The sequence below is a fragment of the Dryobates pubescens genome, chromosome 1 (assembly GCF_014839835.1).
Source record: "Dryobates pubescens isolate bDryPub1 chromosome 1, bDryPub1.pri, whole genome shotgun sequence".
Classification (NCBI taxonomy): domain Eukaryota; kingdom Metazoa; phylum Chordata; class Aves; order Piciformes; family Picidae; genus Dryobates; species Dryobates pubescens.
The window spans coordinates 19,049,878-19,074,578 of NC_071612.1; the positions used below are offsets into that span (position 1 = coordinate 19,049,878).

Here is a 24,701-nt window from a genome sequence, read left to right on the forward strand (position 1 = left end):
AAAGCTGCTGGGATGCAGCTTACATTACAATCATAGATGGTTAGGCTTTAAAACCCCAACAGTTACCTCTAAGATGAATACAAACTAACAGAAATATTGTAGGCTAACTTCCTGCTCAAAGGAGCTGGAATGAAGGTGGCAAAGTTACCCTGTGCTTGCTCATGCTCTTTGCTGTAACTGAGATCTCCACTTCCCCAGGATACTTAACCCAGACGATGGGAACACACATGCTGGCTCGGAAAAGTCAGATGGCACAAACATCTTGACCTGTGCACAGCTCTCTCAGAACATACACAGAGATAATTCTACCCCAAGCTCTGTCTTGTAGGACTGCAGGCCAAATTTTCCAACACAAACTGTACAGTAAAATCAGAAGTGAAACTCCAGCCACATACAGGCAGCATGGAAGCCTCTGCCAGTGACTGCAGGAGGCCCACGTGGGACTTCATTACTGCTGTTTGACACAGCAGGAAGCAGGACAGATGGAGAAAGGCTTTTTTTAGTTGTTGTTATTACTAAAGACCACATATTCCTCTCAGTGAAAAGTATCTGACCAAAAAAGTATGAAGTGTTGGCCACCTCAGGAGCATTGCTCTGTGGTTCTCAGGCAGCTGGCAGAGCAGCACAGCTCATCTCTGTTAGGTCATTGAGGTCTTTGTGTGACCATCAGCGCCAACATGCCTCATCTCCTGGAGCTCCTGGCACTTTCCAAGACAACATCTAAACTAATAAATAAATCCCCCTTGTTCATTTCCATTTTGATAAAAGATAACTGGGAAGCCCACAAAGTCACTCCTGAGATTTTACAACATTCCAGCACTGTTGGGCCAGTAGTGAGATCTGTGAGGCTGTGCTGCAGACTCCCAAGGGAAGCCACATCACCCTGCAGAACTGAAGCTAGACTAAAGCAAGTCATTGATCAGGCAACATGGACTCCCCAGCCATGTGTGGATGGAAAGAAATCTGAAGTAAGAGGGAAGGAAAAGGCAAATCTGACTTTTTTTCCCCATTTCTCTTTATTCCTGAGCTTCACTTCACTTCTATCCCAGGAGCTACTGAGCCATCATTAAATCATTTTGCAGCTGTAATTCTTATGCATCCCACTCCAACTACCACAAAGCTTCCTAGAACCCTGCAGATTCAGTGAAGAGCTGGTTACCTCTGCCCTGCAGCTGCACAGCCTGGCACTGGGGAGAGAAAGGGGGAAGCAGGAAAAGGATGCTGACTCCAGACAAAAGGCCTTCTGGAGGAACTGGGGTCTCCCCAGCTCTCAAGCCAGCAGCTGCTGCTGACTGAACCCTCCTCTCTTCCTTCCAACAGGGCAGACACCTTGTTCTCTGGAAAAAGAGCAGTTTTAGCAAGGGTGATGTGAGCTGCCAGCTTCACCTGCACTGAACAAGGGCAAGTGCCAGGTCCTCCACATGTTCTCAAACACTGGAACAAGCTGCCCCAGGCAGTGCTGGAGTCACCATCCCTGGGGGGTGTTCAGGCAGCTGTGGACATGGTGCTTAGGGACATGGTTTAGTGCTGACCCTTCAGTGCTGGGTCAGAGGTTGGACTGGATGAGCTTGGAGGTCTCTTCCAACCAGATGTATTCTGTGACTGAACAAGTCAACTTTGAATGGCACTGGCTCTCCTCACTGGAAGCTGTGCTCCTTTACCTTAACCCTTAAGTCCATAGTGTCCAAACCCTGCCACAGAATAAAAGGGGGGGAATGGAATGATGATGTGGGCACCTAACACCCAATTGACTCCATGCACCACATTCCCAGAAGAGGGCACAAGCCTTATGCTAGAGAAGGCAGCAGACTCAAAGCTCCACACAGCTGTAACAAAGCAGCCCTTTTGGTGTAGCTTGGTCAAGGTCAAAACTGCCTTTGGGAAGGTGACAACCACTCAAGATGCAAAAGAGGACCTGATATGCATCACATACATGCTCTTCAAGAGGAAGAGGGGCACAGCAATGTGCTCTTGTGGCCAAGAAGGCCAGTGGGATCCTGTGGTGCATTCAGAAGAGTGTGTCCAGCAGATCCAGGGAGGTTCTCCTCCCCCTCTGCTCTTCCCTACTGAGGCCACACCTGGAATATTGCATTCAGTTCTAGGCTCCCCAGTTCAGGAGGGACAGGGATCTGCTGGAGAGAGTCCAATGGAAGCTACAAGGATGCTGAAGGGACTGGAGAATGCCTGGTGAGGAGATGTTGAGAGCCCTGGGGCTGTTTAGGCTGGAGAGAAGACTGAGAGGGATCTGATCAATGTCTATCAATAGCTGAGGGCTGGGAGCCAGGAAGGAAGGGACAGGGACAGCCTCTGCTCACTTGTGCCCTGGGATGGGACAAGGGGCAAGGGATGGAAACTGCAGCACAGGAGGTTCCACCTCAACATGAGGAAGAACTTCTTCCCTGTGAGGGTGCCAGAGGCCTGGAGCAGGCTGCCCAGAGAGGTTGTGGAGTCTCCTTCTGTGGAGCCTTTCCATCCCTGTCTGGATGTGTTCCTGTGTGACCTGTGCTGGATTCTATGCTCCTGCTCTGGCAGGGGTTGGACTGGAAGACCTCCAGAAGTGCCTTCCAACCCCTAACACCCTGTGATCCTGTGAACAAACTCAACCCCTCTCAAGGCAAGGGAAGCAGGCAGAACAAGAGATCCCCTTGGCTCAACTGTGAGCTTCTGGGTCTGCTCAGAACCCAAAGGGGAATGTACCAGAGATGGAAAAGTGGAACGTCACCTGTCAAGGATTGCAAGGGCAATACCAGGGTGTGCAGAGATGCAGTTAGGGAATCAAAAGCTCAGACTGAGCAGGAATTGGCCAAAGATGTCAAAAATCTTAAGAAAGGGTTCTTCAGATACATTAAGAAGCAGCAGAAAGAGACCATTGGCCCACTACTGAACAGGAGAGGTGAACCAGTCACCAGCAGTGCCACAGAGGTCCTCGATACCTTCTCCACCTCTGTCTTCACCAGTGCTGTTGGGCCCCAGGAAAAAGGCTGCAGGGTGATGCAGATACAGACCCTTCAGTGAAGGGAGAGCTGCTGTGTCAGCTATAGCAGGAGCTTGGGCCGGGATACCATCCAGTCCAGGGTGCTCAGAGCTGGCTGATGTCCTTGTGAGGCTGCTCTCCATAATCTTTGGGAAGTTGTAGAGATCAGGAAACATCCCTGAAGGCTGGAAAAGGCTAAACCTACCCCCATCTACAAGAAGGGTTCCAGTGAGGAGACTCATTAGCCTCACCTCAATCCCTGGGAAAGTTATGGAACAAATCCTCCTGGGGACCATCACAAGTCAACTGCAGCACAGGAGCAGGCAAAGCCAGTGTGGATTCAGCAGGGGCCAGTGATGCTTGACAAACCTGATCACCTTCTGTGAAAGCGCAGCTTGCTGGGTCAGTGCAGGGCAGGCGGTGGACACCCTCTACCTGGACTTCATAAAGGCTTTGGACAAGGTGCCCCACAGCCTCCTCCTAGAGAAGCTGAACCCTTACAGCCTAGGCAAGGGGTCTGTGGGGAACTGGCTGCCAGGCTCTACCCAAAGGGTGGCAGTCAGTGGTTCCTTCTCAACCTGGCAGCCAGGCACATGTGAGGTTCCCCAGGGATCAGCATTGAGCCTAGCACTGCTTAGTATCTTCAGAAGTGATCTGGATGCTGGCATCCAGAGCACCCTGATGAAGTTTGCAAACAAAATAAACAAAAGCTCCCTCTAGAGATCTCTCTCTTATAAATTAACCAAGCATGCTACAGATTGTGACCTCTTCACTCTGTTTTTCAGCATTATTTCACACAATCACAGAACATTAGGGGCTGGAAGGGACCTCCAGAGATCATCCAGTCCAACCCCCCTCCCAGAGCAGCATCACCCAGGGAAGATCATACAGAACACATCCAGAAGGGTTTGGAAAGGCTCCAGAGCAGGAGACTCCACAACCTCTCTGGGCAGGCTGCTCCAGGCTCCAGCACCCTCACAGGGACAAAGTTTTTCCTCCTGTTCCCCTGGCACCTCCTCTGCTCCAGCTTGCCCCCAGTGTCCCTTGGACATCCCTGAGCAGAGCCTGGCTCCAGCCCTGCACATCTTTATCCCCAGCAATGAGGGCAGCCCTCAAGCTCCTCTGCTCCAAGCCCTAGCTCCCTCAGCCTGGCCTCACAGGGAGATGTTCCACTGCCTGCAGCAGCTCTGTAGCTCTGTGGTGGACTCTCTCAAGCAGTTCCTTGAGGTCCTTCTTGAACTGAGGGCCCCAGAACTGGACACAATATTCCAGATGTGGCCTCAGCAGGGCAGAAGAACCTCTCTTGACCTACTCACCACAGCCCTTCTTATCCACCCCAGGATGCCACTGGCCTTGGCCACACATTGCTGGTTCACGGGCATCCTTCTGTCCCCTGGGAACCCCAGGTCTCCTTCCCCTATGTTTCTCTCCAACAGCTGAGTCCCCAACCCCTACTGCTCTGTGGGGTTGTTCTTTCCCAGGTGCAAGACTCTCCCCTTGCCCTTGTTGGATTTCATTCCATTTCTCCCTGCCCAACTGTCAGCCTGTCCAGGTCTGGCTGAATAGCAGCACAGCCTGAGGGCTGTCATCACTGCTCCCAGTTTGGTGTCATCAGCAAACTTGCTGACAGTGCTCTCTGTGTCCTCTTCCAGGTCCTTGATGAATATATTGAATGGTGCTGGTCCCAGTACTGACCTCTGAGGAACTCCACTAGATACAGGGCTCCAATGAGACTCCATCCCACTGAGCACAACTCTCTCTTTCCTTCAACCAGTTCACATCCACCTCACTCCCTGATGGTTCAGACACATTTGCTCAGTTCAGCTGGGAGGATGCTGTGGGAGATGGTGTCAGATGCTTTCATATCATGTGGATACTTAACCTAAAGAACAAGACTTGAAACCAACCATCAAAACTCTGATGCCTTAAAAAACAACTGTATTTGTCAGCAAAGCACTTCTTAGTCATATGGTGAAGTCTTCTGCTTGGGTTTGTCACAGCTGGCTTGATACTGTCCCAACAGCAGATTTAATACCAGATTAAAGATCTTCTTAATTTATTGCATTTTCTCTTGCCTGCCTGTTGCAGCAAATAACCTTCCAAACACCATTTCAGTCACAGACACACCTACAGCTGCATGGTTTAGGTAAAACAAGGTACACAAATTAAACAGAGAAGTGCCCCAGTGTGTGTGCACACACAGGAGGGGAAGACCAACAGCTACAGCTGAGGAGCCTTGCCTGGATATGGAGTTGCTGCCCATCTGAAATGTAAACAAGGCTTCACCACAGACTGCTGAAGAGATGCCCCCAGCATAAGAAGGACATCGAAATGCTGGAACCAGAGGAGGCCACGAAGACCATCAGAGGGCTGGAGAACCTCCCCTGTGGGGACAGGCTGAGAGTTGGGGCTGTTCAGCCTGGAATAGCCTCTGGGGAGACCTCAGCACAGTCTTCTAGTACCTGAAGGGGCCACAAGAAAGCTGGAAAGGGATTTTGACAAGGAGTGATAGGAGGAGAAGGAATGGATTGAAGCTGGAGAAGGGCAGATTGAGAATGGAGATTGGGAAGAAATTGTTGAGAGTGAGGCTGGTGAGACTCTGGCACAGGTTGCCCAGGGAGGCTGTGGGTGTCCCCTCCCTGGAGGTGTTCAAGGCCAGGTTGGACGAGGCTGATGTGAGATGTCCCTGCCCATGGCAGGAGGTTGGAACTGGTCCCTTGCAAGCCAAACCATTGTGTGCCTCTATGTCAAGAGAGGCAGGAGATGCAAACAGACACTGGTTGGAGTCTCCACTGCTCAGCTGTTTCCTGCAGTCCCACATTAAGTTCTTGCACACAAGACAAAGACACAGGTCTCTCTTGGCAGTAAGGACCCTCCTGTCCTACTGGAGGTGGAACAGGCCAACAGATTCGGGATGCCAGCTGCCATGCAGGACTCAGACCTGCAGAGAGGTGAGCGAGATCCCCATCTACAGAAAGCAGCCGGGTTTGGCCAGACAGACCTGGTTCATGCAGCCCTCACTGCTTCCTGCTCTGCTGGGCCCTTTCCACTCCCCTCTGCCTAAGCTCATGCTAGCACCTGGCGTCTCTGACAAGCTCTGCACTGGCAGAAGGAGCAGCACAGCAAGGAAGTATTGGAGAGTCCTGGGATAAAAGGCAGCATCTGGATGACATGGAAGGGAGGTGAGCCAGTCACAGCAGCTTGAGAGAAAGCAGCAGGAAGAGCACCAGCATAAAGCCATGCATTCAGGAGAGAAACCCAGGTTGTTTCATACCTTCCTCTAAGTATGTCTGCCTTGTCAGGCTTCTGCTGGTTTTGGAGAAGGGGAGACCACAGAGCAGCAACTGTACTCTGCAGCTCTACCTGTCAGCAATCCGAGACACAACTTCTTGCACGCCACACACAAATTTCCATTGCCCTTCAATATTCACTGGCTAATCTGACCCAGAAGCTGCCAAGTCAGTTTCCTCCACCACATTTCCCAAGGGACAAGCTCTTGACATGCACAAACTGAGATGCATTCTGTGATTTGAGCAGAGCTACCTGATGAGTACAAACCTACAGCTCACTAGCTACAGTTCAGTAGCTGCTAGTGCTCATCACATTCTACAAAGAAGCCAAAATCCAGTACATTCACTTTACTGTCATGGGGGCAAAACAAACAACCCAACAACACCCCCAAACAAACAAACAGAAAACCCCACCACACAAACTGTTCCCAAACACAACCAAACCCCCCGCAAACAAAGAGGGAAGCATTTTGCAGACATTTTGCTCAAAACATCTTCTGGTTTCTTTTTTTTTTGCCTGAAGAAATCTAACCCATTCTCTGTCATCACTACTTGTAACTGTCTGGATAAAGAGATCATCAAAGGAACCTTGCATTAATCTTACACATCTGCAGAAAATACACAACAGCCTGGACTACATTACCCTGGTTTGGAAGAAAATGTCTTTTAGCTGCAGCTTCCTGAAGAGCAGTTGGATATAAATGCTCCCAGAACAACTTCTTGGCACTTAGGAAGCAGCCACCCCAACAGAAGCACAGGCTTCATGTGAAACCCCAATCTAAAGGAATTCAAAGTTCCTCTTAGAAGAGATTTCCAGCAGGCACATCCTGCCTGGGTGGAAGGCCCTGGCCCTGCAAGATGCACTGTCCAGTCAGCCCCACACACAGCATGGAGCCCCACTGTCAATACAACAAGCAGCTGAGCCTAGAGAACCCCAAACAAGAACTCGAGAGGTGAGTCTGTGTCTACCAAAGCATTGGATGTTTACAACTGACCTCTGACTGGGATGGATTCTCTTACATGAACCCTTTTAAATCAAGACTCTGAACCTTGTTGAAAGACATTATCTAAGTCAGGAACAAATTATGACCTGCATCAAGCAGGAAATTATGACAACTCTCATGAGCCTTTGACATAAAACCAGCCAACAAAAACTGCAAGCATGAAAATGATGCAGGGGATCTCTGGCCAGCATCAGGAGCTGGTTTCAGAGCACTTCATAGCAGCTACTTTACCTTGTTTACATCCAAATACTCTAACTTTGGCACTTCTGCTGTCTCTTGCTCCTCACTGCTTCCTTCATCAATGTCACTGTCTTCATCCTGCATGAAGTCTCTCTTCTGCTCTGCAGAGGAGGGTTTGGTGCCCTTTTTGTCAGGTTCCATCTCTCCTGGGTTCCCAGCCCCACCAGGCTTCTTCTGCTCTGTGCCCTCCTCGCTGGGGAAAGCCTCCCCTGCCATGCTACAAGAAGGACTGTCAATGCCACTGTCTCTGTTGGGAATCTTCCCATTACTGTTCAGCTCTGCAGTTGAGTCCTTACTGCCAAGCTCTCCAGAGGACTCCTTGCTCATAGTCACAGCAGTGGAGACTTCATGGCTTTTGCTGTCACCTGCGCTTAGCTCTTTGATTTTCATGATGTCTGTGTTTGATAGGTCTGTGCTGCAAGGCAGCTCTGGCTCATTTTCACACTCTTCACTTTTTTCATTTGTGGAAGAGCTGCTGGAAGCCACCAGGTCACAGTCACATGAGCTCAGCTGTTTGGATGAGTCCAGGCCAGGTTCCATCTTAAGAGCTAAATTCAGCTGGTTTCTTTGAAGGATATGCACAGGTTGCCTGCAGGTGAAGAGAAAGCTCCACAGTCATTCAAATTAGCACTCAGAGGTCTCAAGAGAGTCCCAAGAAAGGGAGGGCTTGGTTATCATTTGAGACAAGTGTGTGCAAATGGCTACAGTAAATGCACCCCCTCATCTCCAGTACAAACACACCACCCCGAGCTGGAAGTTCAGCTGAAACGGCACTGCACTGTCTTGGGGACAGCTTGGTTTGGTGGGTGGGGGAAGAAGGAATCATCTCTTCAAAGCAGCATTTGGTTGTGGGCTCGTTTCAACAGGAACTTGTGTTCTTCAAGAGAACAAAGCCTTTGGGGCAAGGTACTTTCTGCCAGAGAGAGGATGCTTGTGAAGCACACAGTTTTTCCTCCCAGAAGACATGCTCCCAGATCCACCCAGCTGACATTCCACTCCAGGTGCCGCCTGGGCTCTGTCCCACCTCCCTCTTTACGACACAACCCCACTTCGTTCCACCAGGCAGATTTGGCCTTCAGAGAGAGTTTGGTGTGTTCGCAAAACGAGGTGATTTACAGCAAAATGCAAATGTTTTTATCCCATTTAATGCTTCTTAGACAAGAACTTGGAGAGGAAACACCGTTCTACCTGGTGCTGCTTCACAGCACACGGTGACTGAACTCTGCCCTGCCTCCAAGAAGCAAGCTAACAGCAGGTACGACCTCCACTGAATCTCAGACAGAAAACAAATCTTTCACATCACAATAATCAAGTTCCTATAAGGCAAAAACCAATCCTGACATCAAGTCAACTTACTGCAAGCAGACTCTGGGCCACTTGTTCCTTCTGGCAGAGCACTTAGCAAATTCAGCAGGTCTTAAACTCCTTAAGAACAACTGTGTTAGAGACTAGAAGCCACTGCAACGCATGCTTTTGTTAAAAGATAAAGAAGTAACAGCCCTTGTGCAGGCAGTCAAGTTTTGTGCTTCCAGTAGGTAAGGCCCAGAGAGGAGTTTCCCCATGATCATCACAACCAGAGACTCCCAAGGTAAGAGTGCAGGAAGGGTGAGCGGAGCAGACCTCCCAGAGCCACACTTACCTAATGCTCTCAAACTTCTCAATGAGCGTGTTGACTCCTGCTGATATGGGGATTTCCTCCTCTCCAGGTGCTAAGCTCCTTGACAACTTGGGATCAGCTGGCAAAGGCCGAGAAGGTGCAGGAGGAATTCTTTGCTGCCCAGCTTTGAGATGGATAGGCTTAGGAGGTACTAATAAAAGAGAGCAGAAAAAAGGGGACTGTAAGTCTCCATCTTCTTTATCCTAACCTCGTACCAAGGTCCAAGGTCAATGCAGGATGAGGGGCATCCTATCCATCCTCTCAGCATCCTGTATGAACTGCATGGGGGCAGTCCTGCAGCATTTCTCACACCAAAGAAGGCTGCTGCACACTGTACAGTGGTGCTGGGCACCTCTTTATTTTTAGAGCGGTATCTGGCGCGGCAGCGGAGCCAGCGGCTCACTAGACTTCACCGTTTCCTTGTTACCAAACAGGATGCACAGCTCACACTTGGGTTTTGCAAACGTGCACCATCTCAATCACACCAAGGAGCTGCCCCTCCCTCGCCTTTGCAAGACTCAGGCACTCTGTTAAATCTCTTAGACTGGGAAAAAAACAGATTAAAAACATAACAATAAATCAACCAACCCAAAAGCAAACACACAAAAATAACCCACTGTGCATTTCAGTGCCTTGTGCTTGCTCGGTCAAAAATGCCACAGGCAGCTTTTCTTCCTTTCATTCTCCCTCCCCCATCTCTTCTGTGGTGTAGTCTTCATAAATTTCCTTCCTCTTTCGGTGCTACCCTGAGCTCTGCACGATAGAAACACAGCAGATGTAGGAACGTGCGCCTGCTGCTCACGGCTCTCCCGGGAGGCCGCACTGCGAGGTACCCCACACAGCTTGTTAGAATGGAACTGGAATGCAATGTCCTTTTGAACAATGAGGCAGACTGTATGTTGCTTGAGAGTCAATGGCTTGGGAAATAGGCCTGCAGTAACCTATGGCAACAGGTTCATGTGCTCTTACACTTTCACGCAGTGAAAGCAACCTGCCACAGGCAGGCTGACGCTCAGAGGGGACAGAAGGGCTCCCGCAGCACAGCCTGCTTGGAGAGGTGTTGCCAGGCCTCCCCTCTGCTCCAGATTATCCAAAGAATCACAGAAACACTCAAGTTGGAAAAGACACCTTGGGATCACCACGTCCAGCCACTGACTCTAGTCTACAAGGGTCTCCCCTAAACTGTATCCCCAAGCATTACATCCAAACAACCTTTAAACGCATCCAGGGGTGGTGACTCCACCACCTCCCTGGGCAGCCTGTGCCAGTGCCTGACCAATCCTGCTGGGAAAAAATTCTCTCTACTGTCCAGTCTAACCCTGCCCTGCTGCAGCTTGAAGTTGTTCCCTCTTGTTCTACCACTGATGACCTGTGAGGAGAGACCAGCACCAACCTCTTCACAACCTCCCTTCAGGTAGCATTAACACGCTGCATGAGGAAATTCTCAATACCAGTTTGATTGAACAGCATCTTCAAGAACAATTTATTACAAGTATTTCCAAGTTTTAATTGCTCCATATGGCACATTGGCACAATGTAATTAACACTGGAATGGAGCAGTAATCAGCACCTGTTCCCAAAGAATTTCAGGGCTAGTTTCTCCAGGAAGCTAATCAGAGGCACATGCATCCAAAAAGCCAGGACCTGTGGTCCCTACCCTGCAGAAGGTTCTGCATTCTAAGCTCCACATCAGCCCAAATGTCCTCCCTGCTCCAGCAGCTGGGGAGCCACTAAGGATGGTCACTGCCTGAGGTCAGTAATGAAGGACTGCTAAAAGACTTCTTGAGCTTTGAGTATAGGTGCTGGAGCCAGTGCAGAGGAGGGCAAGGAAGCTGGGAAGGGCCTGGAGCATAAACCTGGTGAGGAGTGACTGAAGGAGCTGAGGATGGGTAGTGTGAAACAGAGCAGACTGAGGGGAGACCTCCTGGCTGTCTACAGCTCCCTGAAAGGAGGTTGTGGAAAGATTGGTGCTGGTCTCTTCTCACAGGTAATTAGTGATGGAACAAGAGGGAATGGCCTCAAGCTGTGAAAGGATAGATTTAGATTGGACATTAGGAAGCATTTTTTCCCAGCAGGATTGGTCAGGCACTGGCACAGACTGCCCAGGGAGGTGGTGGAGTCACCAACCCTGGCTGTGTTTCAAGGTGGTTTGGATGTGGTGCTTGGGGCGCTGGTTCAGGGGTGACCCCTGTAGAGTAGGGTCAGTGGTTGGACTTGGTGATCCTGAGGGTCTCTTCCAACCTGAACATTTCTGTGATTTCCCTACATTACTGAACTCTTTGCATCACCAAAGGATAACATCAAATCTTCTGAGGAGTTGAGCTTTAATGAGACACTTTCTATAAAAGGACTGATTGACTCAGGCTCCAAAACCCTCTGGAATTCCTGTTTTCAACAAAGGTTCTAGAGTGCAACTTCCAAACGACAAAGCCTTACACAGGGATACCAGGTAAGCAGAACAGAAGTTAATTTTCCATAGATGAGATAGTGGAGCTTTCTGTTTTGTTCACCACACTGCTCACTACTGCCTGGCCGCATTTCTCCTTTTTGGAGCAGGTGCCCACTGCAGCAGCACGGGCAGGAGCCCAGCCCACATGCCCTGTCAGGCCCTTCATGCCCGCAGGGTGGTCCACAGCGCTTCAGAGCTGCTGAAGCGCTCCCAGCCAGCCACCAGTGTCGCTGCTGCGTGTGGAATCGTTCCGTGGCTTCTGGTTAGTGCACCCCCCCGACCTGGACGAGAAGGGAGCTGCAAACCACTTCTGTCAGTTCTGAACTTTGATTTACTGAAATATTTTGAGCAAATCAGACACCAGCAGTGAAGCAAAGTTGCTGCCTCTGGCAAGCGCTGCTGAGGAACCAAACTGAAGCCACAAAAGACGTCAACTCCTGAGCCAACACAGAAAGACAGCATTCAGAAGTGACAAGGGAGCAGTGTCACAGATCCCAGCACAGACCACTTTAGACTTCTACATTAGAGTGGAGGGAAGCTGTGCACACTAAGCCCAAAGAGCACTGCGTGCCCTCACCGGTATGTGTGCCTGCATTTGGTAGCGCCAAATCAACAGCCCAGGAAAAAAGCAGGTAGGGATCCAAGACCCAGAGTGGACCCTAAGCAAAAATCCTGCCCACACTCTGAAACCACCTTCCCTTTGTCCTGGCCCATGCAGGAACCAGGCTGCTTTCTTGCTAGTGTCCCAGCCAAAACGCAGCCCCAGCTGGGATGCAGCTTCCCCCCTATGCACAGACAGGTAGCTGGCAGCAAACCAGCTGCACCAAGAGAGATTCCTTTACAGAGCCTGTTCTGGCTGGCACCTGGAGGCTGAAACTGGAATGGTATTTCCTCACTCCTCTTCCTCCTGAAGGTTTTATGTAGCAGCCTACAACTACTTGGAGGAGGCAGAAACCAAGACAGAAAATGTTTGTTGCAGAAAGAACAAGTGAAACAGTGAGAAGCAGCAGGGCAGGGTTAGGAAAGAGAAAGGCAAAGGTAAGCTACAGAAGAAGGCACAGCCCAGGCTTGACTCTGGGCCTGGGAAGCAGCACAGAGTGAGGACACTTCCTCACTGCAAAAGGAAGCACCTCAGCCTTTGCACCAGTTCAGACACCCTCTCTCACAAGTGCCTCTGCTGTAGTAAGGCAGTCAGCACACACTGATGAGGCATTTGACACCTCCCACTAGATCAGGTTTCTCATGGCCTCAAACACTTCTAGCCTTGAGAACCTCTGTAACATCTGTGGGCAACCTGCTCCAGTGCCTCACTACCCTCATGTGGAGTAATTTCTTCCTAATGTCTCATCTAAATCCAGCATCTTCCAGTTTCAAACTATAACCCTACCCCATCCCATCTTTATGTGCCCTCTCCACGTCTCTTGTAGACCCCTTCAAATCCCCTCTAAGCTCTTCTCAGAGCCTTCTCTTTCATGGCTGAACAGGCCCAGCTTTCCCAGCCTGTCCCCATAGGGGAGGATCTCCAGCCTCTGATCGTCTTTGTGGCCTCCCCTGGGCCTGCTCCAGCAGCTCCAGGTCCTTCTTGCACTCCACAGCTGGACACTGTACTCTGGGTGGGGTCTCAACAGAGCAGAGGAGGAGAATCCCCTCCCTCAAGCAAAAATCAACTAGTAGCAGGCCTTAATGTGGGAGAAAGCCCTGAGAGATGAGGTTCTTCCATAAAAACACCATCCAAAAAAGGTGGAAATATTGGTCTGCTGCAAGGACTGCACCAGACAGGCACAGCTCCTCTTGGACACAACCACCCTGTGGGAGCAAGGCCATCTTGCAGGGGAAATGCTAACTGCAATACAGTCCAGTGAACAAAAACACTTTGGTTTTTGACAATTTCATTTCCCAGAAGTGTGAAGTGTTCTCCTTCCTTGACAGGCAAAAAACAGTTCAAATTTAGAAAGCCAGTGGAAGAAAAGAGAGAAAAAAAGAGCACCATCTTCCCTTGTATCATTCTCTACTGTCACAATCACAGAAACAACCATGTTGGAAAAGACCTCAGAGATCATCAAGTCCAACCTATTACCCAACACCTCCTGACAACTAAACCATGGCAGCAAGTGCCACAGGTTCCTCCTTCCAGCCCTTCTTGTGGATGGGCATCATCTTGGCAGCTTCCAGTCATCTGGGACCTCTCCAGTGAGCCAGGATTGGTGGTAAATGATAGAGAGAGCCTTGGCAGCTCATCTGCCAGCTCTCTCAGCACCCTGGGATGGATGCCATCTGGTCCCATGGACTTGTGGGGATCCAAGTGGCTCAGCAAGTCCCTAACTGCTTCCTCTTGAATTACAGGGGGACAGGCTGAGGGAGCTGGGGGTCTTCAGCCTGGAGAGAAGGCTCCAGGCAGACCTTATAGCAGCTTCCCAGTACCTGAAGGGGGCTACAGGAAAGCTGCAGAGAGACTGTTTGCAAAGGCCTGCAGGGACAGGACCAGGTACAAGGGCTTCAAATCAGAGAAGAGCAAATTTAGATTGGATGTCAGGAAACAAGTTCTTTACCTTGAGGGTGGTGGAACACTGGAACAGATTGCCCAGGGAGGTGGTTGAGGCTCCACCCCTGGATGTATTCAAGGTGAGGCTCAAAAGGGCTCTGGCCAGCATTCTTTCAGGGAGTTGTAGAGAGCCAGAAGATCTCCTCTCAGTCTGCTTTTCTCCAACCACCTCCCTGGGCAACCTGTTCCAGTGTTCCACCATCTTCCTGGTGCAGAACTTGTTCCTCACAACCAATCTCAATCTGCTCTGCTCTAGTTTGAAGCCATTGCCCCTGCTCCTGTCCCTGCAGGCCTTTGTAAACAGTCTCTCTGCAGCCTCCTTGTAGCTCCCTTCAGGCACTGGCAGGCTGCTATTAGGTCTGCCTGGAGCCTTCTCTTCTCCAGACTGAACACTCCAGCTCCCTCAGCCTGTCCTTGTAGCAGCGCTGGTCCAACCCCCTGAGCATTCTTGTGGCCCTCCTCTGGACCTTCTCCATCAGATCCATGTCCTTCCTGGGCTGAGGGCTCCAGAGCAAAGTGGCAGAATCACCTCACTGGACCTGCTGGCCACACAGGTCTGTGGAATTACGGCAGCCCACAGGACTGGCTCAGCTGCCAACTCTCCTTTTGAAAACAAACTCATTCCATGCAGGCATTTCCTGTTGCCATGCACAGCTCTGACAGCAAATGGAAAACAGACCAGATTTAAACAATAAGCTATTCTTACCTACACACTTTAAAAACAGAAGGTTATTGAAGAATGAAAAGAATATTGCTCAATTAACCTCACACCTCGCAGCTGCACGAGGTGTAACAGCGCTCCAGGAAATAGAAATGGGCAACTTTGGCGTCCTGCTATTCCCAAATCCATTTCTTCTTGAAGGCTTCCCCAAGAAGTTGCAGAACACTGGAAAAAATGCAAGCAATAAAACCCTCCCAGCTGTACTTGAGCCCAAGAACACAAAATAACTACTTTGCTGTGGCCTCAAATGAAATCAAGGCATGCAGAACAACACTTCGCAGGCGCTGCAAGCTTGTACAGTTGCTACAAGGACAAAGCTACTTGCCTTGGGGCTTCTGCAGAGGATGCATTTTGGGCAGTGGAGTTTTGGTTTTGGCCTTCCTTCCAGTTTGATGGATACATTGTGCTGGGCTGATGTGCTGCAGTTCCCCACATGCTTCTGAGGCTGGATTGGAGTTAGTGTGGCATTTGATTTGAAAAGGAGAACACGGGCAACCTGGGAGGGGAACAAAAGTAACAATCATTGCACTGTTAACTGCTGCAGCAAAGCTGTGCTCCTGGCAGGAGTGTGCCACTCATCCAAGCTCCTGAGGAAGGGGAGGAGGGTAGCAGAGGGGTGAGTACAACCAATCAACCCAGCCCCAATAATCACCTCCTACTGACTGGTGGAGGACAGGTGGGATTTCACTTATCCCAGCTTTATTTCATTGTTGATCCCTTTGCCGTGGACACCCAACAAACAGGAAAGTTACAAACCATTTCAGAAGGATTTCTCCAAACAGCAACACAAATTCCCCCAGCACATGGAATCCACCTCAGTTACAGTGAGCAGCCAGGGTGTCCCACACAGGGGAATGGTCCAGGGGCCATTCCTTCAGGTTTCATCACTCAAGTTGCAATTAACTGCTTTCTGCTATGCCTCTGTACATAAACCAGTAATGCTCCTTCCAAAGGCTCTGGTCTAGAAAATGTAATTAAGATACGAGCCAGTGGGGAAACAGAGAAAGAAGTGATTATTAGATTTGTTTGTCTCTTCATTTAACATCCTTGACTGATTCCTGTGGGCACTGTGGGACTAAATCCAGACATCCATTTTCACACGGCGGAGACACGACACAGAGTGGGGTGGCAGCTTTGATCTGCTTGAGGCTAGAAAGGCTCTACAGAAAGATCTGGCCAAGCTGGAACGATGGGACACAACCAATGGTACGAGATTCAACGAGTGCAGGGTCCTGCACTTGGGTCACAACCACCCCATGAACGCTCCAGGCTTGAGGCAGAGTGGCTGAAAAGTGCCCAGCAGACAAAGACCTGGGGGCGTTGGTGGACAGGTGGCCAAGAAGGCCACCAGCATCCGGGCCTGGGTCAGCACTAGCGTGAAGAGCAGGACCAGGGAAGGGATAGCCCCCCTGGACTCAGCACTGGTGAGGAGACTATTTGGGTACTTGAGTACTGGGGTCAGTTTTGGGGCTCTCCCCACAAGGAGGACATTGAGGTGCTGGACTGGATCCAGAGAAGAGCAGCAAAGGTGGTGAAGGGTCTGGAGAATAGGTCTGGTGAGGAGCAGCTGAAAGACCTGGGGTTGTTCAGTCTGGAGAAGAGGAGGCTGAGGGGAGACCTTATTGCTCTATGAAGCTCCTTGTTGGAGCCAGGTGGGGGTTGGTCTCTTCTCCCAGTGATAGGACAGTGGAAATGTCCTGAAGTTGCCCCAGGGTGGGGGGTTAGGTTGGACATCAGAAGAAACTTCTTCCCTGAAAGGGTTCTCAAACACTGGAACAGGCTCCCCAGCAAGGTGGTTGAATCCACATACCTGGAGGAGGTTCAAAGAGGTATGTGGTGCTGAGGGCCATGGTTTAGTCCCAGCCTCAGCAGAGTTAGAGAATGATTGGGCTGAATGATCCTAGAGGGCTTTTCCAACTGAAGCAGTTCTGTTCTTCTATGACACTGCATTTCTTGGGTTTTGTGGGGTTTTTTGCACTTGTGCCAAGCCTACAGCTACATGAAGCCCTCACCAGCTTCACTGATGTGTCAGAAGAAGGGAAAAAAAAGTTTAAATGACTGTGTTTAAAATTGCTGCTTATGAGCACAGGTACAGAGATGCTTCCAGCAGCACTGAGAAGTGCAAAACATCAAAAGTGAAAATTTAAACAGTATTCCACAGACAAAACCCACCCCAGAGTGCAAAGAAAGCAGGGCAATCATTCTTTCCACGTTCCTGGTTTAGAGTGGGCCTGTGGAGAGCAGTGGTGTCTTGCTGGAGCCAGAGGTGACCTGCAGCATGCAAAGAGGATTCCTCTCAACGTGCAGAATCAACCTTCACCTTCCTGCCCTGCTCAAGAACATGGCATTAGCCCCTCAGATGCAACCCACCCTTGACCAGATTCATGGGAAGATCAACCCCTGAACTGACAAAACACCTCTCTGCACATCTGGAGCCCTCTCCTGGCTCTGTACTGATGGTATTAAACCAGGATGTGACCAGCTGAACACAGACTTTGAAAGCTGAGCCACACAGAAAGCTTGGGAAGCCTACCAGAGGGATGGCCTCAAAGTGCAGGAATTCACACACCAATACAGAGTTAAACAACAAACCAAACAACAAGACCCACAAACCATAACATATTAAAGTCCATTTTGCTGACAAAAAGGAGAAGGAAAATAAAAGATTCAGGTGGCACAAATCTGATCTCTGCCACCCAAATACAGCCCCCCTGAATTCCTCAGTGCGGCTGCCAGGCGCTGCTGTCGAAGCCTCATTAGCATTTCTGCCATAAAATCTGCTTTCCAGCAGATCTGAGACCAGCTACTAAAACATCCTTCCAGCTGAAGCCAGGAATTTATAAGTACTGGGTTTGATTCAAATATAATTTCAGTTATCAGGAAAATGCAATGAAAGCAGACTATTAGAGCAGATTAACAGATTACTGCAAACACATCAGCATGAAAAGAGCTCATGCAGATGCCTCAGCTCTGAGCACCCAGAGCTCCCTGTGACAGCAACCGCAGTGCTGAGATGGCTTCTCAGGGAAAGGATGAGACTTCTGCTGTACCAAGAGAAGCTCAGCACAGCCAGAAATGGAAATAGTGCACAGTGGAAAAATCTCTAATTTCAGAAGGGCAGAATGGAGAAGACTGAGCAGGCATTCACCAGTGTCTGTGTCCAGAAGTTTTAGTTGATTAGGTGGTGTTGGATTGGTTGATGGGTTGGATGCGATGATCTTGAAGGTCTCTTCCAACCTGGTTTATTCTATGTATTCTATGGCAATCCAGCAATACTGCATTTTCCTACAAATGCATGATCCAGTTCTCAGTGGACAAAGCCCTGCAGCTGAACAGCTTTCCAGAAAACACCTCCAGTCATGCCAAGCTGTTTGGGCACACGAGTGGCACTGGCCACCTCTCTGGTGAGCACCGAAGCACCCAGCGGATGCTGGTGTGACCACACTACCCCAAAGCAGCTGAGGGAGGAGATTCACAGCTCCTCCTGTCTTTGGGTGCTGCTTCCATGGGGCATCCTGAGCCAGGTCCAGCTCTCCCTGTGCTGGGATTACCCTTCAGATCGGATCCTGGTTGCCCTAAACATCTCCCGTTCCTCTTACACCACTGCCACAAAAGCGGTCGGCCTGGTCGGTATCCTTTTGCAAAGCTTTTAGCATGAAACCCCAATTCCTTCTCTTTCCTACCGAGACTCCTGGCTGTGAAAGCAGGTCTGACCCCTTGTGCTTCTGTACTGGTAAGAGCTGGTGGTTACCTGCTGCTTCCAAGTGCAGGGCACCGCCAGACACCTCGTTTATCTTTGTAGCCTGGCTGAAAGCTCTTAATGCCTTGCTTGCATTACCGAACATGAAAGCATTTTGACCCTTATTTTACAAATTCACATGGAAGTGTTGCTCTTCTGCTGCATAACCCTGTCAGACAACCAAGGCACGTGTTCCTCCACTGCCAATTACTCAACAAATGCAAATCTTGCCTGAAGCAAGCCCTGCACTCGGCTCCGAATGCCCCAGCGGCATTTGCAGAATAAATAATTAGTGAAGCCTTATGCTATTACCCAAGAACTAAGGCCTGATATTAAAATAAACAAATGCATCAATAATCATCTAAAGGCCAAATAATTTCTGTCACCTTGTATACTGCAGAACTATTTTAACCGCTCCAAATACACCGCTCACCACCTACTGCCCGCACGCAACCCACGCGGTCACTGCCAGGGCATCCAAAGAGCAAATGGACAGCAAGCAGAAAACGAAACTGGTAAGCAGTTGGAAAGAAGAGGAACTGGGAAAGCCACAAGTGCCTTAAGCATCAAATGTAGTGCTGGCCCTAAATCAAGAGAAACATGCAGGGGCGAGACCACAGGAGTGGCTTTCATTCTTTCCTATTTTATTGAAGCCAAGCTGGTTCTCCCTATTCATCTCCCTCGTGGGCCCTAAGGGCTGCTTTTTGCACACAAGACAAAAATCCGCTTCCTTACCTTGTTGCAAGTGCTGCGACGTGCTCTGTGAAAAGAGGCACTGGGTTATTTCACAGGGAGTTCCCTGACAGGACACCCCACTGCCTGCTGAGCCTGCTCCAGGCTGCTCCTGGGCATGGGAAATGAGAGGGATGACCTAAGGAAGATTCCTGCGTCGCCCAGGTAGGCACCCCCGAGGCACGTGTGGGTCTGCCAGATGCTTCCAGAGGTGAGCAGGCGAAGGGCCCCCCTCGTGGCCTGCCCTCTCACACCCCCAAACCCGAAGGGCCCAGTGCAGACGCTGCCTCCGCTCTGCCCTCCAGCGCGGCATGGTGCAAACCTGCCTGGGAGCGGCTCAGCAGTAACTGCCAGGGAAGCGCTGGCACTGCAAACGGACAAGTGGTGATTTGCACCCAAAATCGACCAAGCACTGCTGATAATCAGCTGTTGCTCCCAGAAAGCCTGGCTGATGCAGACCTCACATCTGACCCGTGGCTGCCTGTGACAGCACTGTGCAGATGTGGAGTGTGCCAGCACCTGCCAGGCAGGCACAACCTGAGCATGTCCCTAGACTTAGAATCCCACAATGGTCTGGGCTGGAAGGGACCTCCACAGCTCATCCAGTCCAACCCCCCTGCACTCAGCAGCGACATTTTCCACTGGATCAGGTTCCCCAGAGCCCTGTTCAGCCTCACCATCAATATCTCCAGGCATGGAGCCTCAACCACCTCCCTGGGCAACCTGTGCCAGTGTTCCACCACCCTCCTGGTGCAGAACTTGTTCCGCACATCCAGTCTCAATCTGCTCTTCTCTAGTTTGAAGCCATTGCCCCTGCTCCTGTCCCTGCAGGCCTTTGCAAACAGTCTCTCTGCAGCCTTCTTGTAGCCTCCTTCAGGTACTGGAAGGTCACTATTAGGTCTCCCCAAAGCCTTTTCTTTTCCAGACTGAACACCCCCAGCTCCCTCAGCCTGTCCTCATAGCAGAGGTTCTCCAACCCCCTGAGCATCTTTGTGGCCTGCCCTGGACCCTCTCCATCAGGTCCATGTCCTTCCTGTGTTGAGGGCCCCAGAGCTGGACACAGCACTGCAGGTGAGGTCTCCCCAGAGCAAAGGAGCAGGATCCTCTCTCTCTCCATCTCTGGCCACACTCCTTTGACTGCAGCCCAGGCTGCCATTGGCCTTCTGTGCTGCCAGTGCCCATTGCTGGCTCCTGTCCAGCTTCTCCCCCACCAACAACCCCCAAGTCCTTTTCCTCAGGGCTGCTTCCTGTCACCTCCTCCCCCAGTCTGTATTGATAGTGAGGATTGTTCCAGCACAGGTGCAGTCTCTTGCACTTTGCCTTGTTGACCCTCACGAGGTTCACCTGGGCCATCTCTGCTGCAGCCCTGGGCTTTGCTGCAGGCAGCCCTCATCTCCACCCTCGTTAAGCTCAAGTGCTTCACGGAGTGCTTCACGGCTTGTTTCTAATTCTACTGACATGAGAGATGCCATTCACAATGTCTCTGCTCCAAATCGGTCCAAGCAGGAAAGCACAGAGGATGATGCTTCCCAGAGACAATGTTTAACATTTTATTCATAAAACAATACAGATTTAAGTCTTCTACTGTGGCAAAACTTAAACGAAGCTTCTGGGAACGGCTCACATGAAGTACAACTTGTTTTTGCACAGAAAGATAACTTTCCTGGCACAGAGAGATTCCCTGTCTCTTCACCAGGCTGTCTGCACCCAGAAGAAAGCCTGTGTTTTCCAAAACATGCTCTTGGTGGCTGTTGCAGCACAAAAGCTGCAATGTATTTTTCTATTAGATTGAAGGACTTTGGGTGCTGCACTGAGTGCTGCAGTGAAGAGCCCTGTTGAACCCAAGTGGCTGAACTTTAGGCCACAGGCTTTCCTCCCAGTGCAGAAGCCGGGCTTGGATCTTGCAATTGGCACCAGGTAGCAGTGGTCAAAACCAACCCAAGCTTGAAGTAAAGGAAAGTCTTTGAGCTCTGTGATAGCAGCAAGGACACAGAACACTGTGACAAACTACTGGTGCGCCATATGCTGCATTTGCTGATCTGACAGAAGGAACAGGCTGACCAGAGAGGTGGTTGAGGCCTCACCTTTGGAGACATTCAAGATCAGAGCTGATGTGTCCATGGGCAGCCTGCTCTAGTTGGAGGTGTCCCTGCTGACTAGAGGGGTGCTGGACAAGGTGACCTATGAGAGCCCCCTCCAACATGATGCAATTTATGAATCTGTGAAGAGATTTTTGCTGTACTGCACTGAAAAGAGCAAAGTCATGAGGCCAGTCCACTGCCCAGAGCCCCCCCGCAAGAACAGAGAGTGTGCAAGATAAGGGAGGGTAAATGCTGGGCTAATGGAGTAGGGCCCCACAGAGCAGATGTGCTAGGAAGGCAGCCATGAGCAGTTCCTACTTCAGAAGTTTGCTTTCATGCAGAATGGATAGCATTGGGGGTATCTCCATCCATCCAGAATGATGAACACAGTTTTGAATGCCTGCCCAAGGGAAGCTTGCCCAGGGGCAATTCTCCAGTCCTCTCCTCTAGAGAGATTCCAAACCTGCCTGGACATTGTGACCCTGCTTTAGCAGGGTTTGGTCTGGATGATCCCTAGAGGTCCCTTCCAACCCTCACCAATCTGTGACTGTGTGACTTGCCCAAATCTTGGACCTGCAGGGCAGGGGAGGCTCTTTCCAGGCTGCCATGCAGGCAACACGATCTCAGGCACAGAGCCTCTGTCACTCCTCAGAGAAACCTTCCCTGTCCTCTCAAGGGAAGAGAGGACAGTGGAAGGGCCTTCCTACTCCTGCCATTGCTCCTATCACCCACTGCCATTGCCCACAATTAAGCAGACTCTTGGAGCTTCCAGTTTCCTAGCACTTTGCTGATTTAGGCTCTCTGCAACATCAGTGAAGTCAAGAGCTTCAAAAGCCAGCTCAGTTTAATGTGACCCACCAGGTCCAACTCTTAAGCTTCACAACTGTCTCATATTTCTAACTTCATAACTGTCTCATACTTCTTCAGGTATCTAAAAGTCAAACTATTCCAGATGGAAACTGTTGGCTGCACTCAGAAGTGCATCCTGCAGTGGGGTTTCTGCTTCTCATGTCATTGATACTGTCACATATGGATCAGGTACATCAAACAGGCAAGCAGCCATCACCAGCCCAACTGAAAACCTGCCTGCAGAACAATGCACAAAGATAAATTAATTAGAATGTACAGCATGGCAAAAGACATTTTTGCAGCTAATAGGAGTCTGGGCATCACAGCAGGCATCTTAACAGGACCTCGGTCTGCCCCATGGACCTCTAACCCCTGCTAATGAGCCTCCTTATACCCAGTTCAAGTGTCTTTGTATCTTCAGCTGAAACAGCCACTCAGGCACTCCCTAAGGTTGCTGCTGACAGTGAAGTTCTCCCTCTTCATCCCTTCCTCCTTTGCAAGGACCCTTCAAGGAAGAGAGCCTGCTCTTAGCAGAAACCCACTAATGGAAAGCAAAGGGCTTCAAGCGCAGAGTCGATGCATCTGAATAAACCAGAACTCTGGAGGAGCTCTGACACAAATTAAAAGGTGCTGATTATGTCTTTCTTGTGTCACCAGGAATCTGGTGAGTGATATAATCCTCTGTCCTTCATTTTCAGGCAGTGTTACAGACACAGTCAGGTAAGGACTTCTTTAAAGAGGATGTGGCACTCACTACAGTGCAGGAGAGCCAAGCACTGGCAGCCTTACCTGCAGCAGGATGCACTGAGATGTATCTCACAGTGTCAGTTCCAGCAATGCCATCTTGTCCTACTTGTCACTGCCAAGTGCAAAGCACCCACCACCATCCCCAGAGTGATCCAGGAACAGCAGCTCTGGAGCCTGTGTTTAAACTCATCAACCCAATCTCACCCATTGCCCTGCACCAGACTAGCACCCAACCCTCTCCTGTTGAGCTGAAGCCTCTCCTGTCTTGCCACTGGGCACATCCTTCTTTTCTCTCTTATGCTGCCTCATTAACTCCAGCATTTTCCTCAAACCCACTTAATAACTCTCCTCCTCCTGATGGTGGCCCATAAGACCCCTTCCAGGGTGTAGTGGTTTGAGCCTTAACTGGGAGTTAAGAGCTCAGATGGGGGCAAGGCTGAGAATCTCTCCCCTGCTCCCCCCTCCATGTGCATGGGCTAGGGCTGCAAGCATGCCATTCTATTGAGCCCAGCTCAAATACACTGCCCATGGTTATTTCACACAACATCCACCTTTCTGGCATTCCAAAACATCAGCTTCAGCAAAAAGACCGACAGCAAGCTACCACAATCTGGACAGCATCATGCTCTGCAGCAAGGGAGAACTCTCTGTCAAGAGAGCTGCGCATCCTTGGCACAGCAGAGAACCCCACATTTTCAATCTGCTCAAGCTACGAGACATTCAAAAATATGGGAGAGCAGCTCCCATTTCATGGCTTACAGTGCCAAACTTGCAGGAACTGACCCCCCCCCAATCCCATTTCCAATCAGCAGTGCAGTTCTGGGACTCAACAACCCGGAATGGCAAAGGTGAGTGGAGCAGCGGTGAAAGCAGGAACAAGGCTGGTCTGGGCTCACCTTCCGTGTGCCTCTGAAATGCAAGACAGAAGATGCAGGTGGTTTAGAAGCCTGCATCTTCTGAAGCAGAAAAGAAGAGAAAGTTGCATCTCTTTACAACCTTTCTGCTTAGAGACAGCTCACTGGTAATGCTGGAATGGTCAGCAGCAGCCATGACGTGTCACAGAAACCAAACCCCCCAGTTCTCAGCGTTCACTCTTGACTGCTTCCCAGCTGCTCTGGGAAATGAAGACCTCCCCAAAGGGCTGGAATGGGGAACCTAAAATGCTTTCTGCAGGTAAAGATGCTGAGTCTGCTATGAAATGTTCCAGAGCAGTGACAGTAACTGCAATTCAGCAGGCGTGGAATAGAGATGGTTAAAAGATTCCTATCCAAAGCCCTAAACATTTTCCATGCTCCATCCCACCCCCTCCTGCTCTCCCAGCAGAATCTTGCCACAGGAAACAATATGGGGGAGGAAATATTAAAAAAAGGAGTAATATTTTCTAACTAAATTCTTCCTTTTCAGGCAGGCACCATCCCCAGGGAGCCACTGAAGGGCTGCTGGTTTGTGTCCTGGCAAGAAGAGCACAAAGGCTGCAAACCAGTGTAAGCGTTGGGTCTAAGCTGGGCTGTGAGAACTTGGGTCAGTTCCCTTTAGTAAAGATCCAGCACAGGAACATGTCCAGGAGCAGTTTGCACAGAACAACCCAAACCCTCTGCCTCTGAGGCATTTCCTACTTGATGATGCAGCCAGGGATTACTCCACAATGGCTTAAAGAAATCATTGCAGAATTGCAA

General features: G+C 50.2%; 1 protein-coding gene across 6 annotated transcripts in view; it reads right to left on the bottom strand.

The window, feature by feature from the left end:
• The window catches only part of FGD3 (FYVE, RhoGEF and PH domain containing 3), a 123,530-nt gene that overhangs the window by 49,872 nt on the left and 48,957 nt on the right, over positions 1-24,701 (bottom strand). For all 6 annotated transcript variants that reach the window (XR_008462273.1, XR_008462272.1, XR_008462271.1 and 3 more), the window contains exons 2-4: positions 15,203-15,373; positions 9,148-9,316; positions 7,500-8,097 (exon numbers count right to left, since the gene is read on the bottom strand). Coding sequence is in view for 3 of the 6 variants with exons in the window: in XM_054162154.1 (XP_054018129.1) it covers positions 7,500-8,097; positions 9,148-9,316; positions 15,203-15,373 (938 nt within the window). In the remaining 3 variants the exon portion in view is untranslated. The remainder of the gene's footprint in view (positions 1-7,499; positions 8,098-9,147; positions 9,317-15,202; positions 15,374-24,701) is intronic.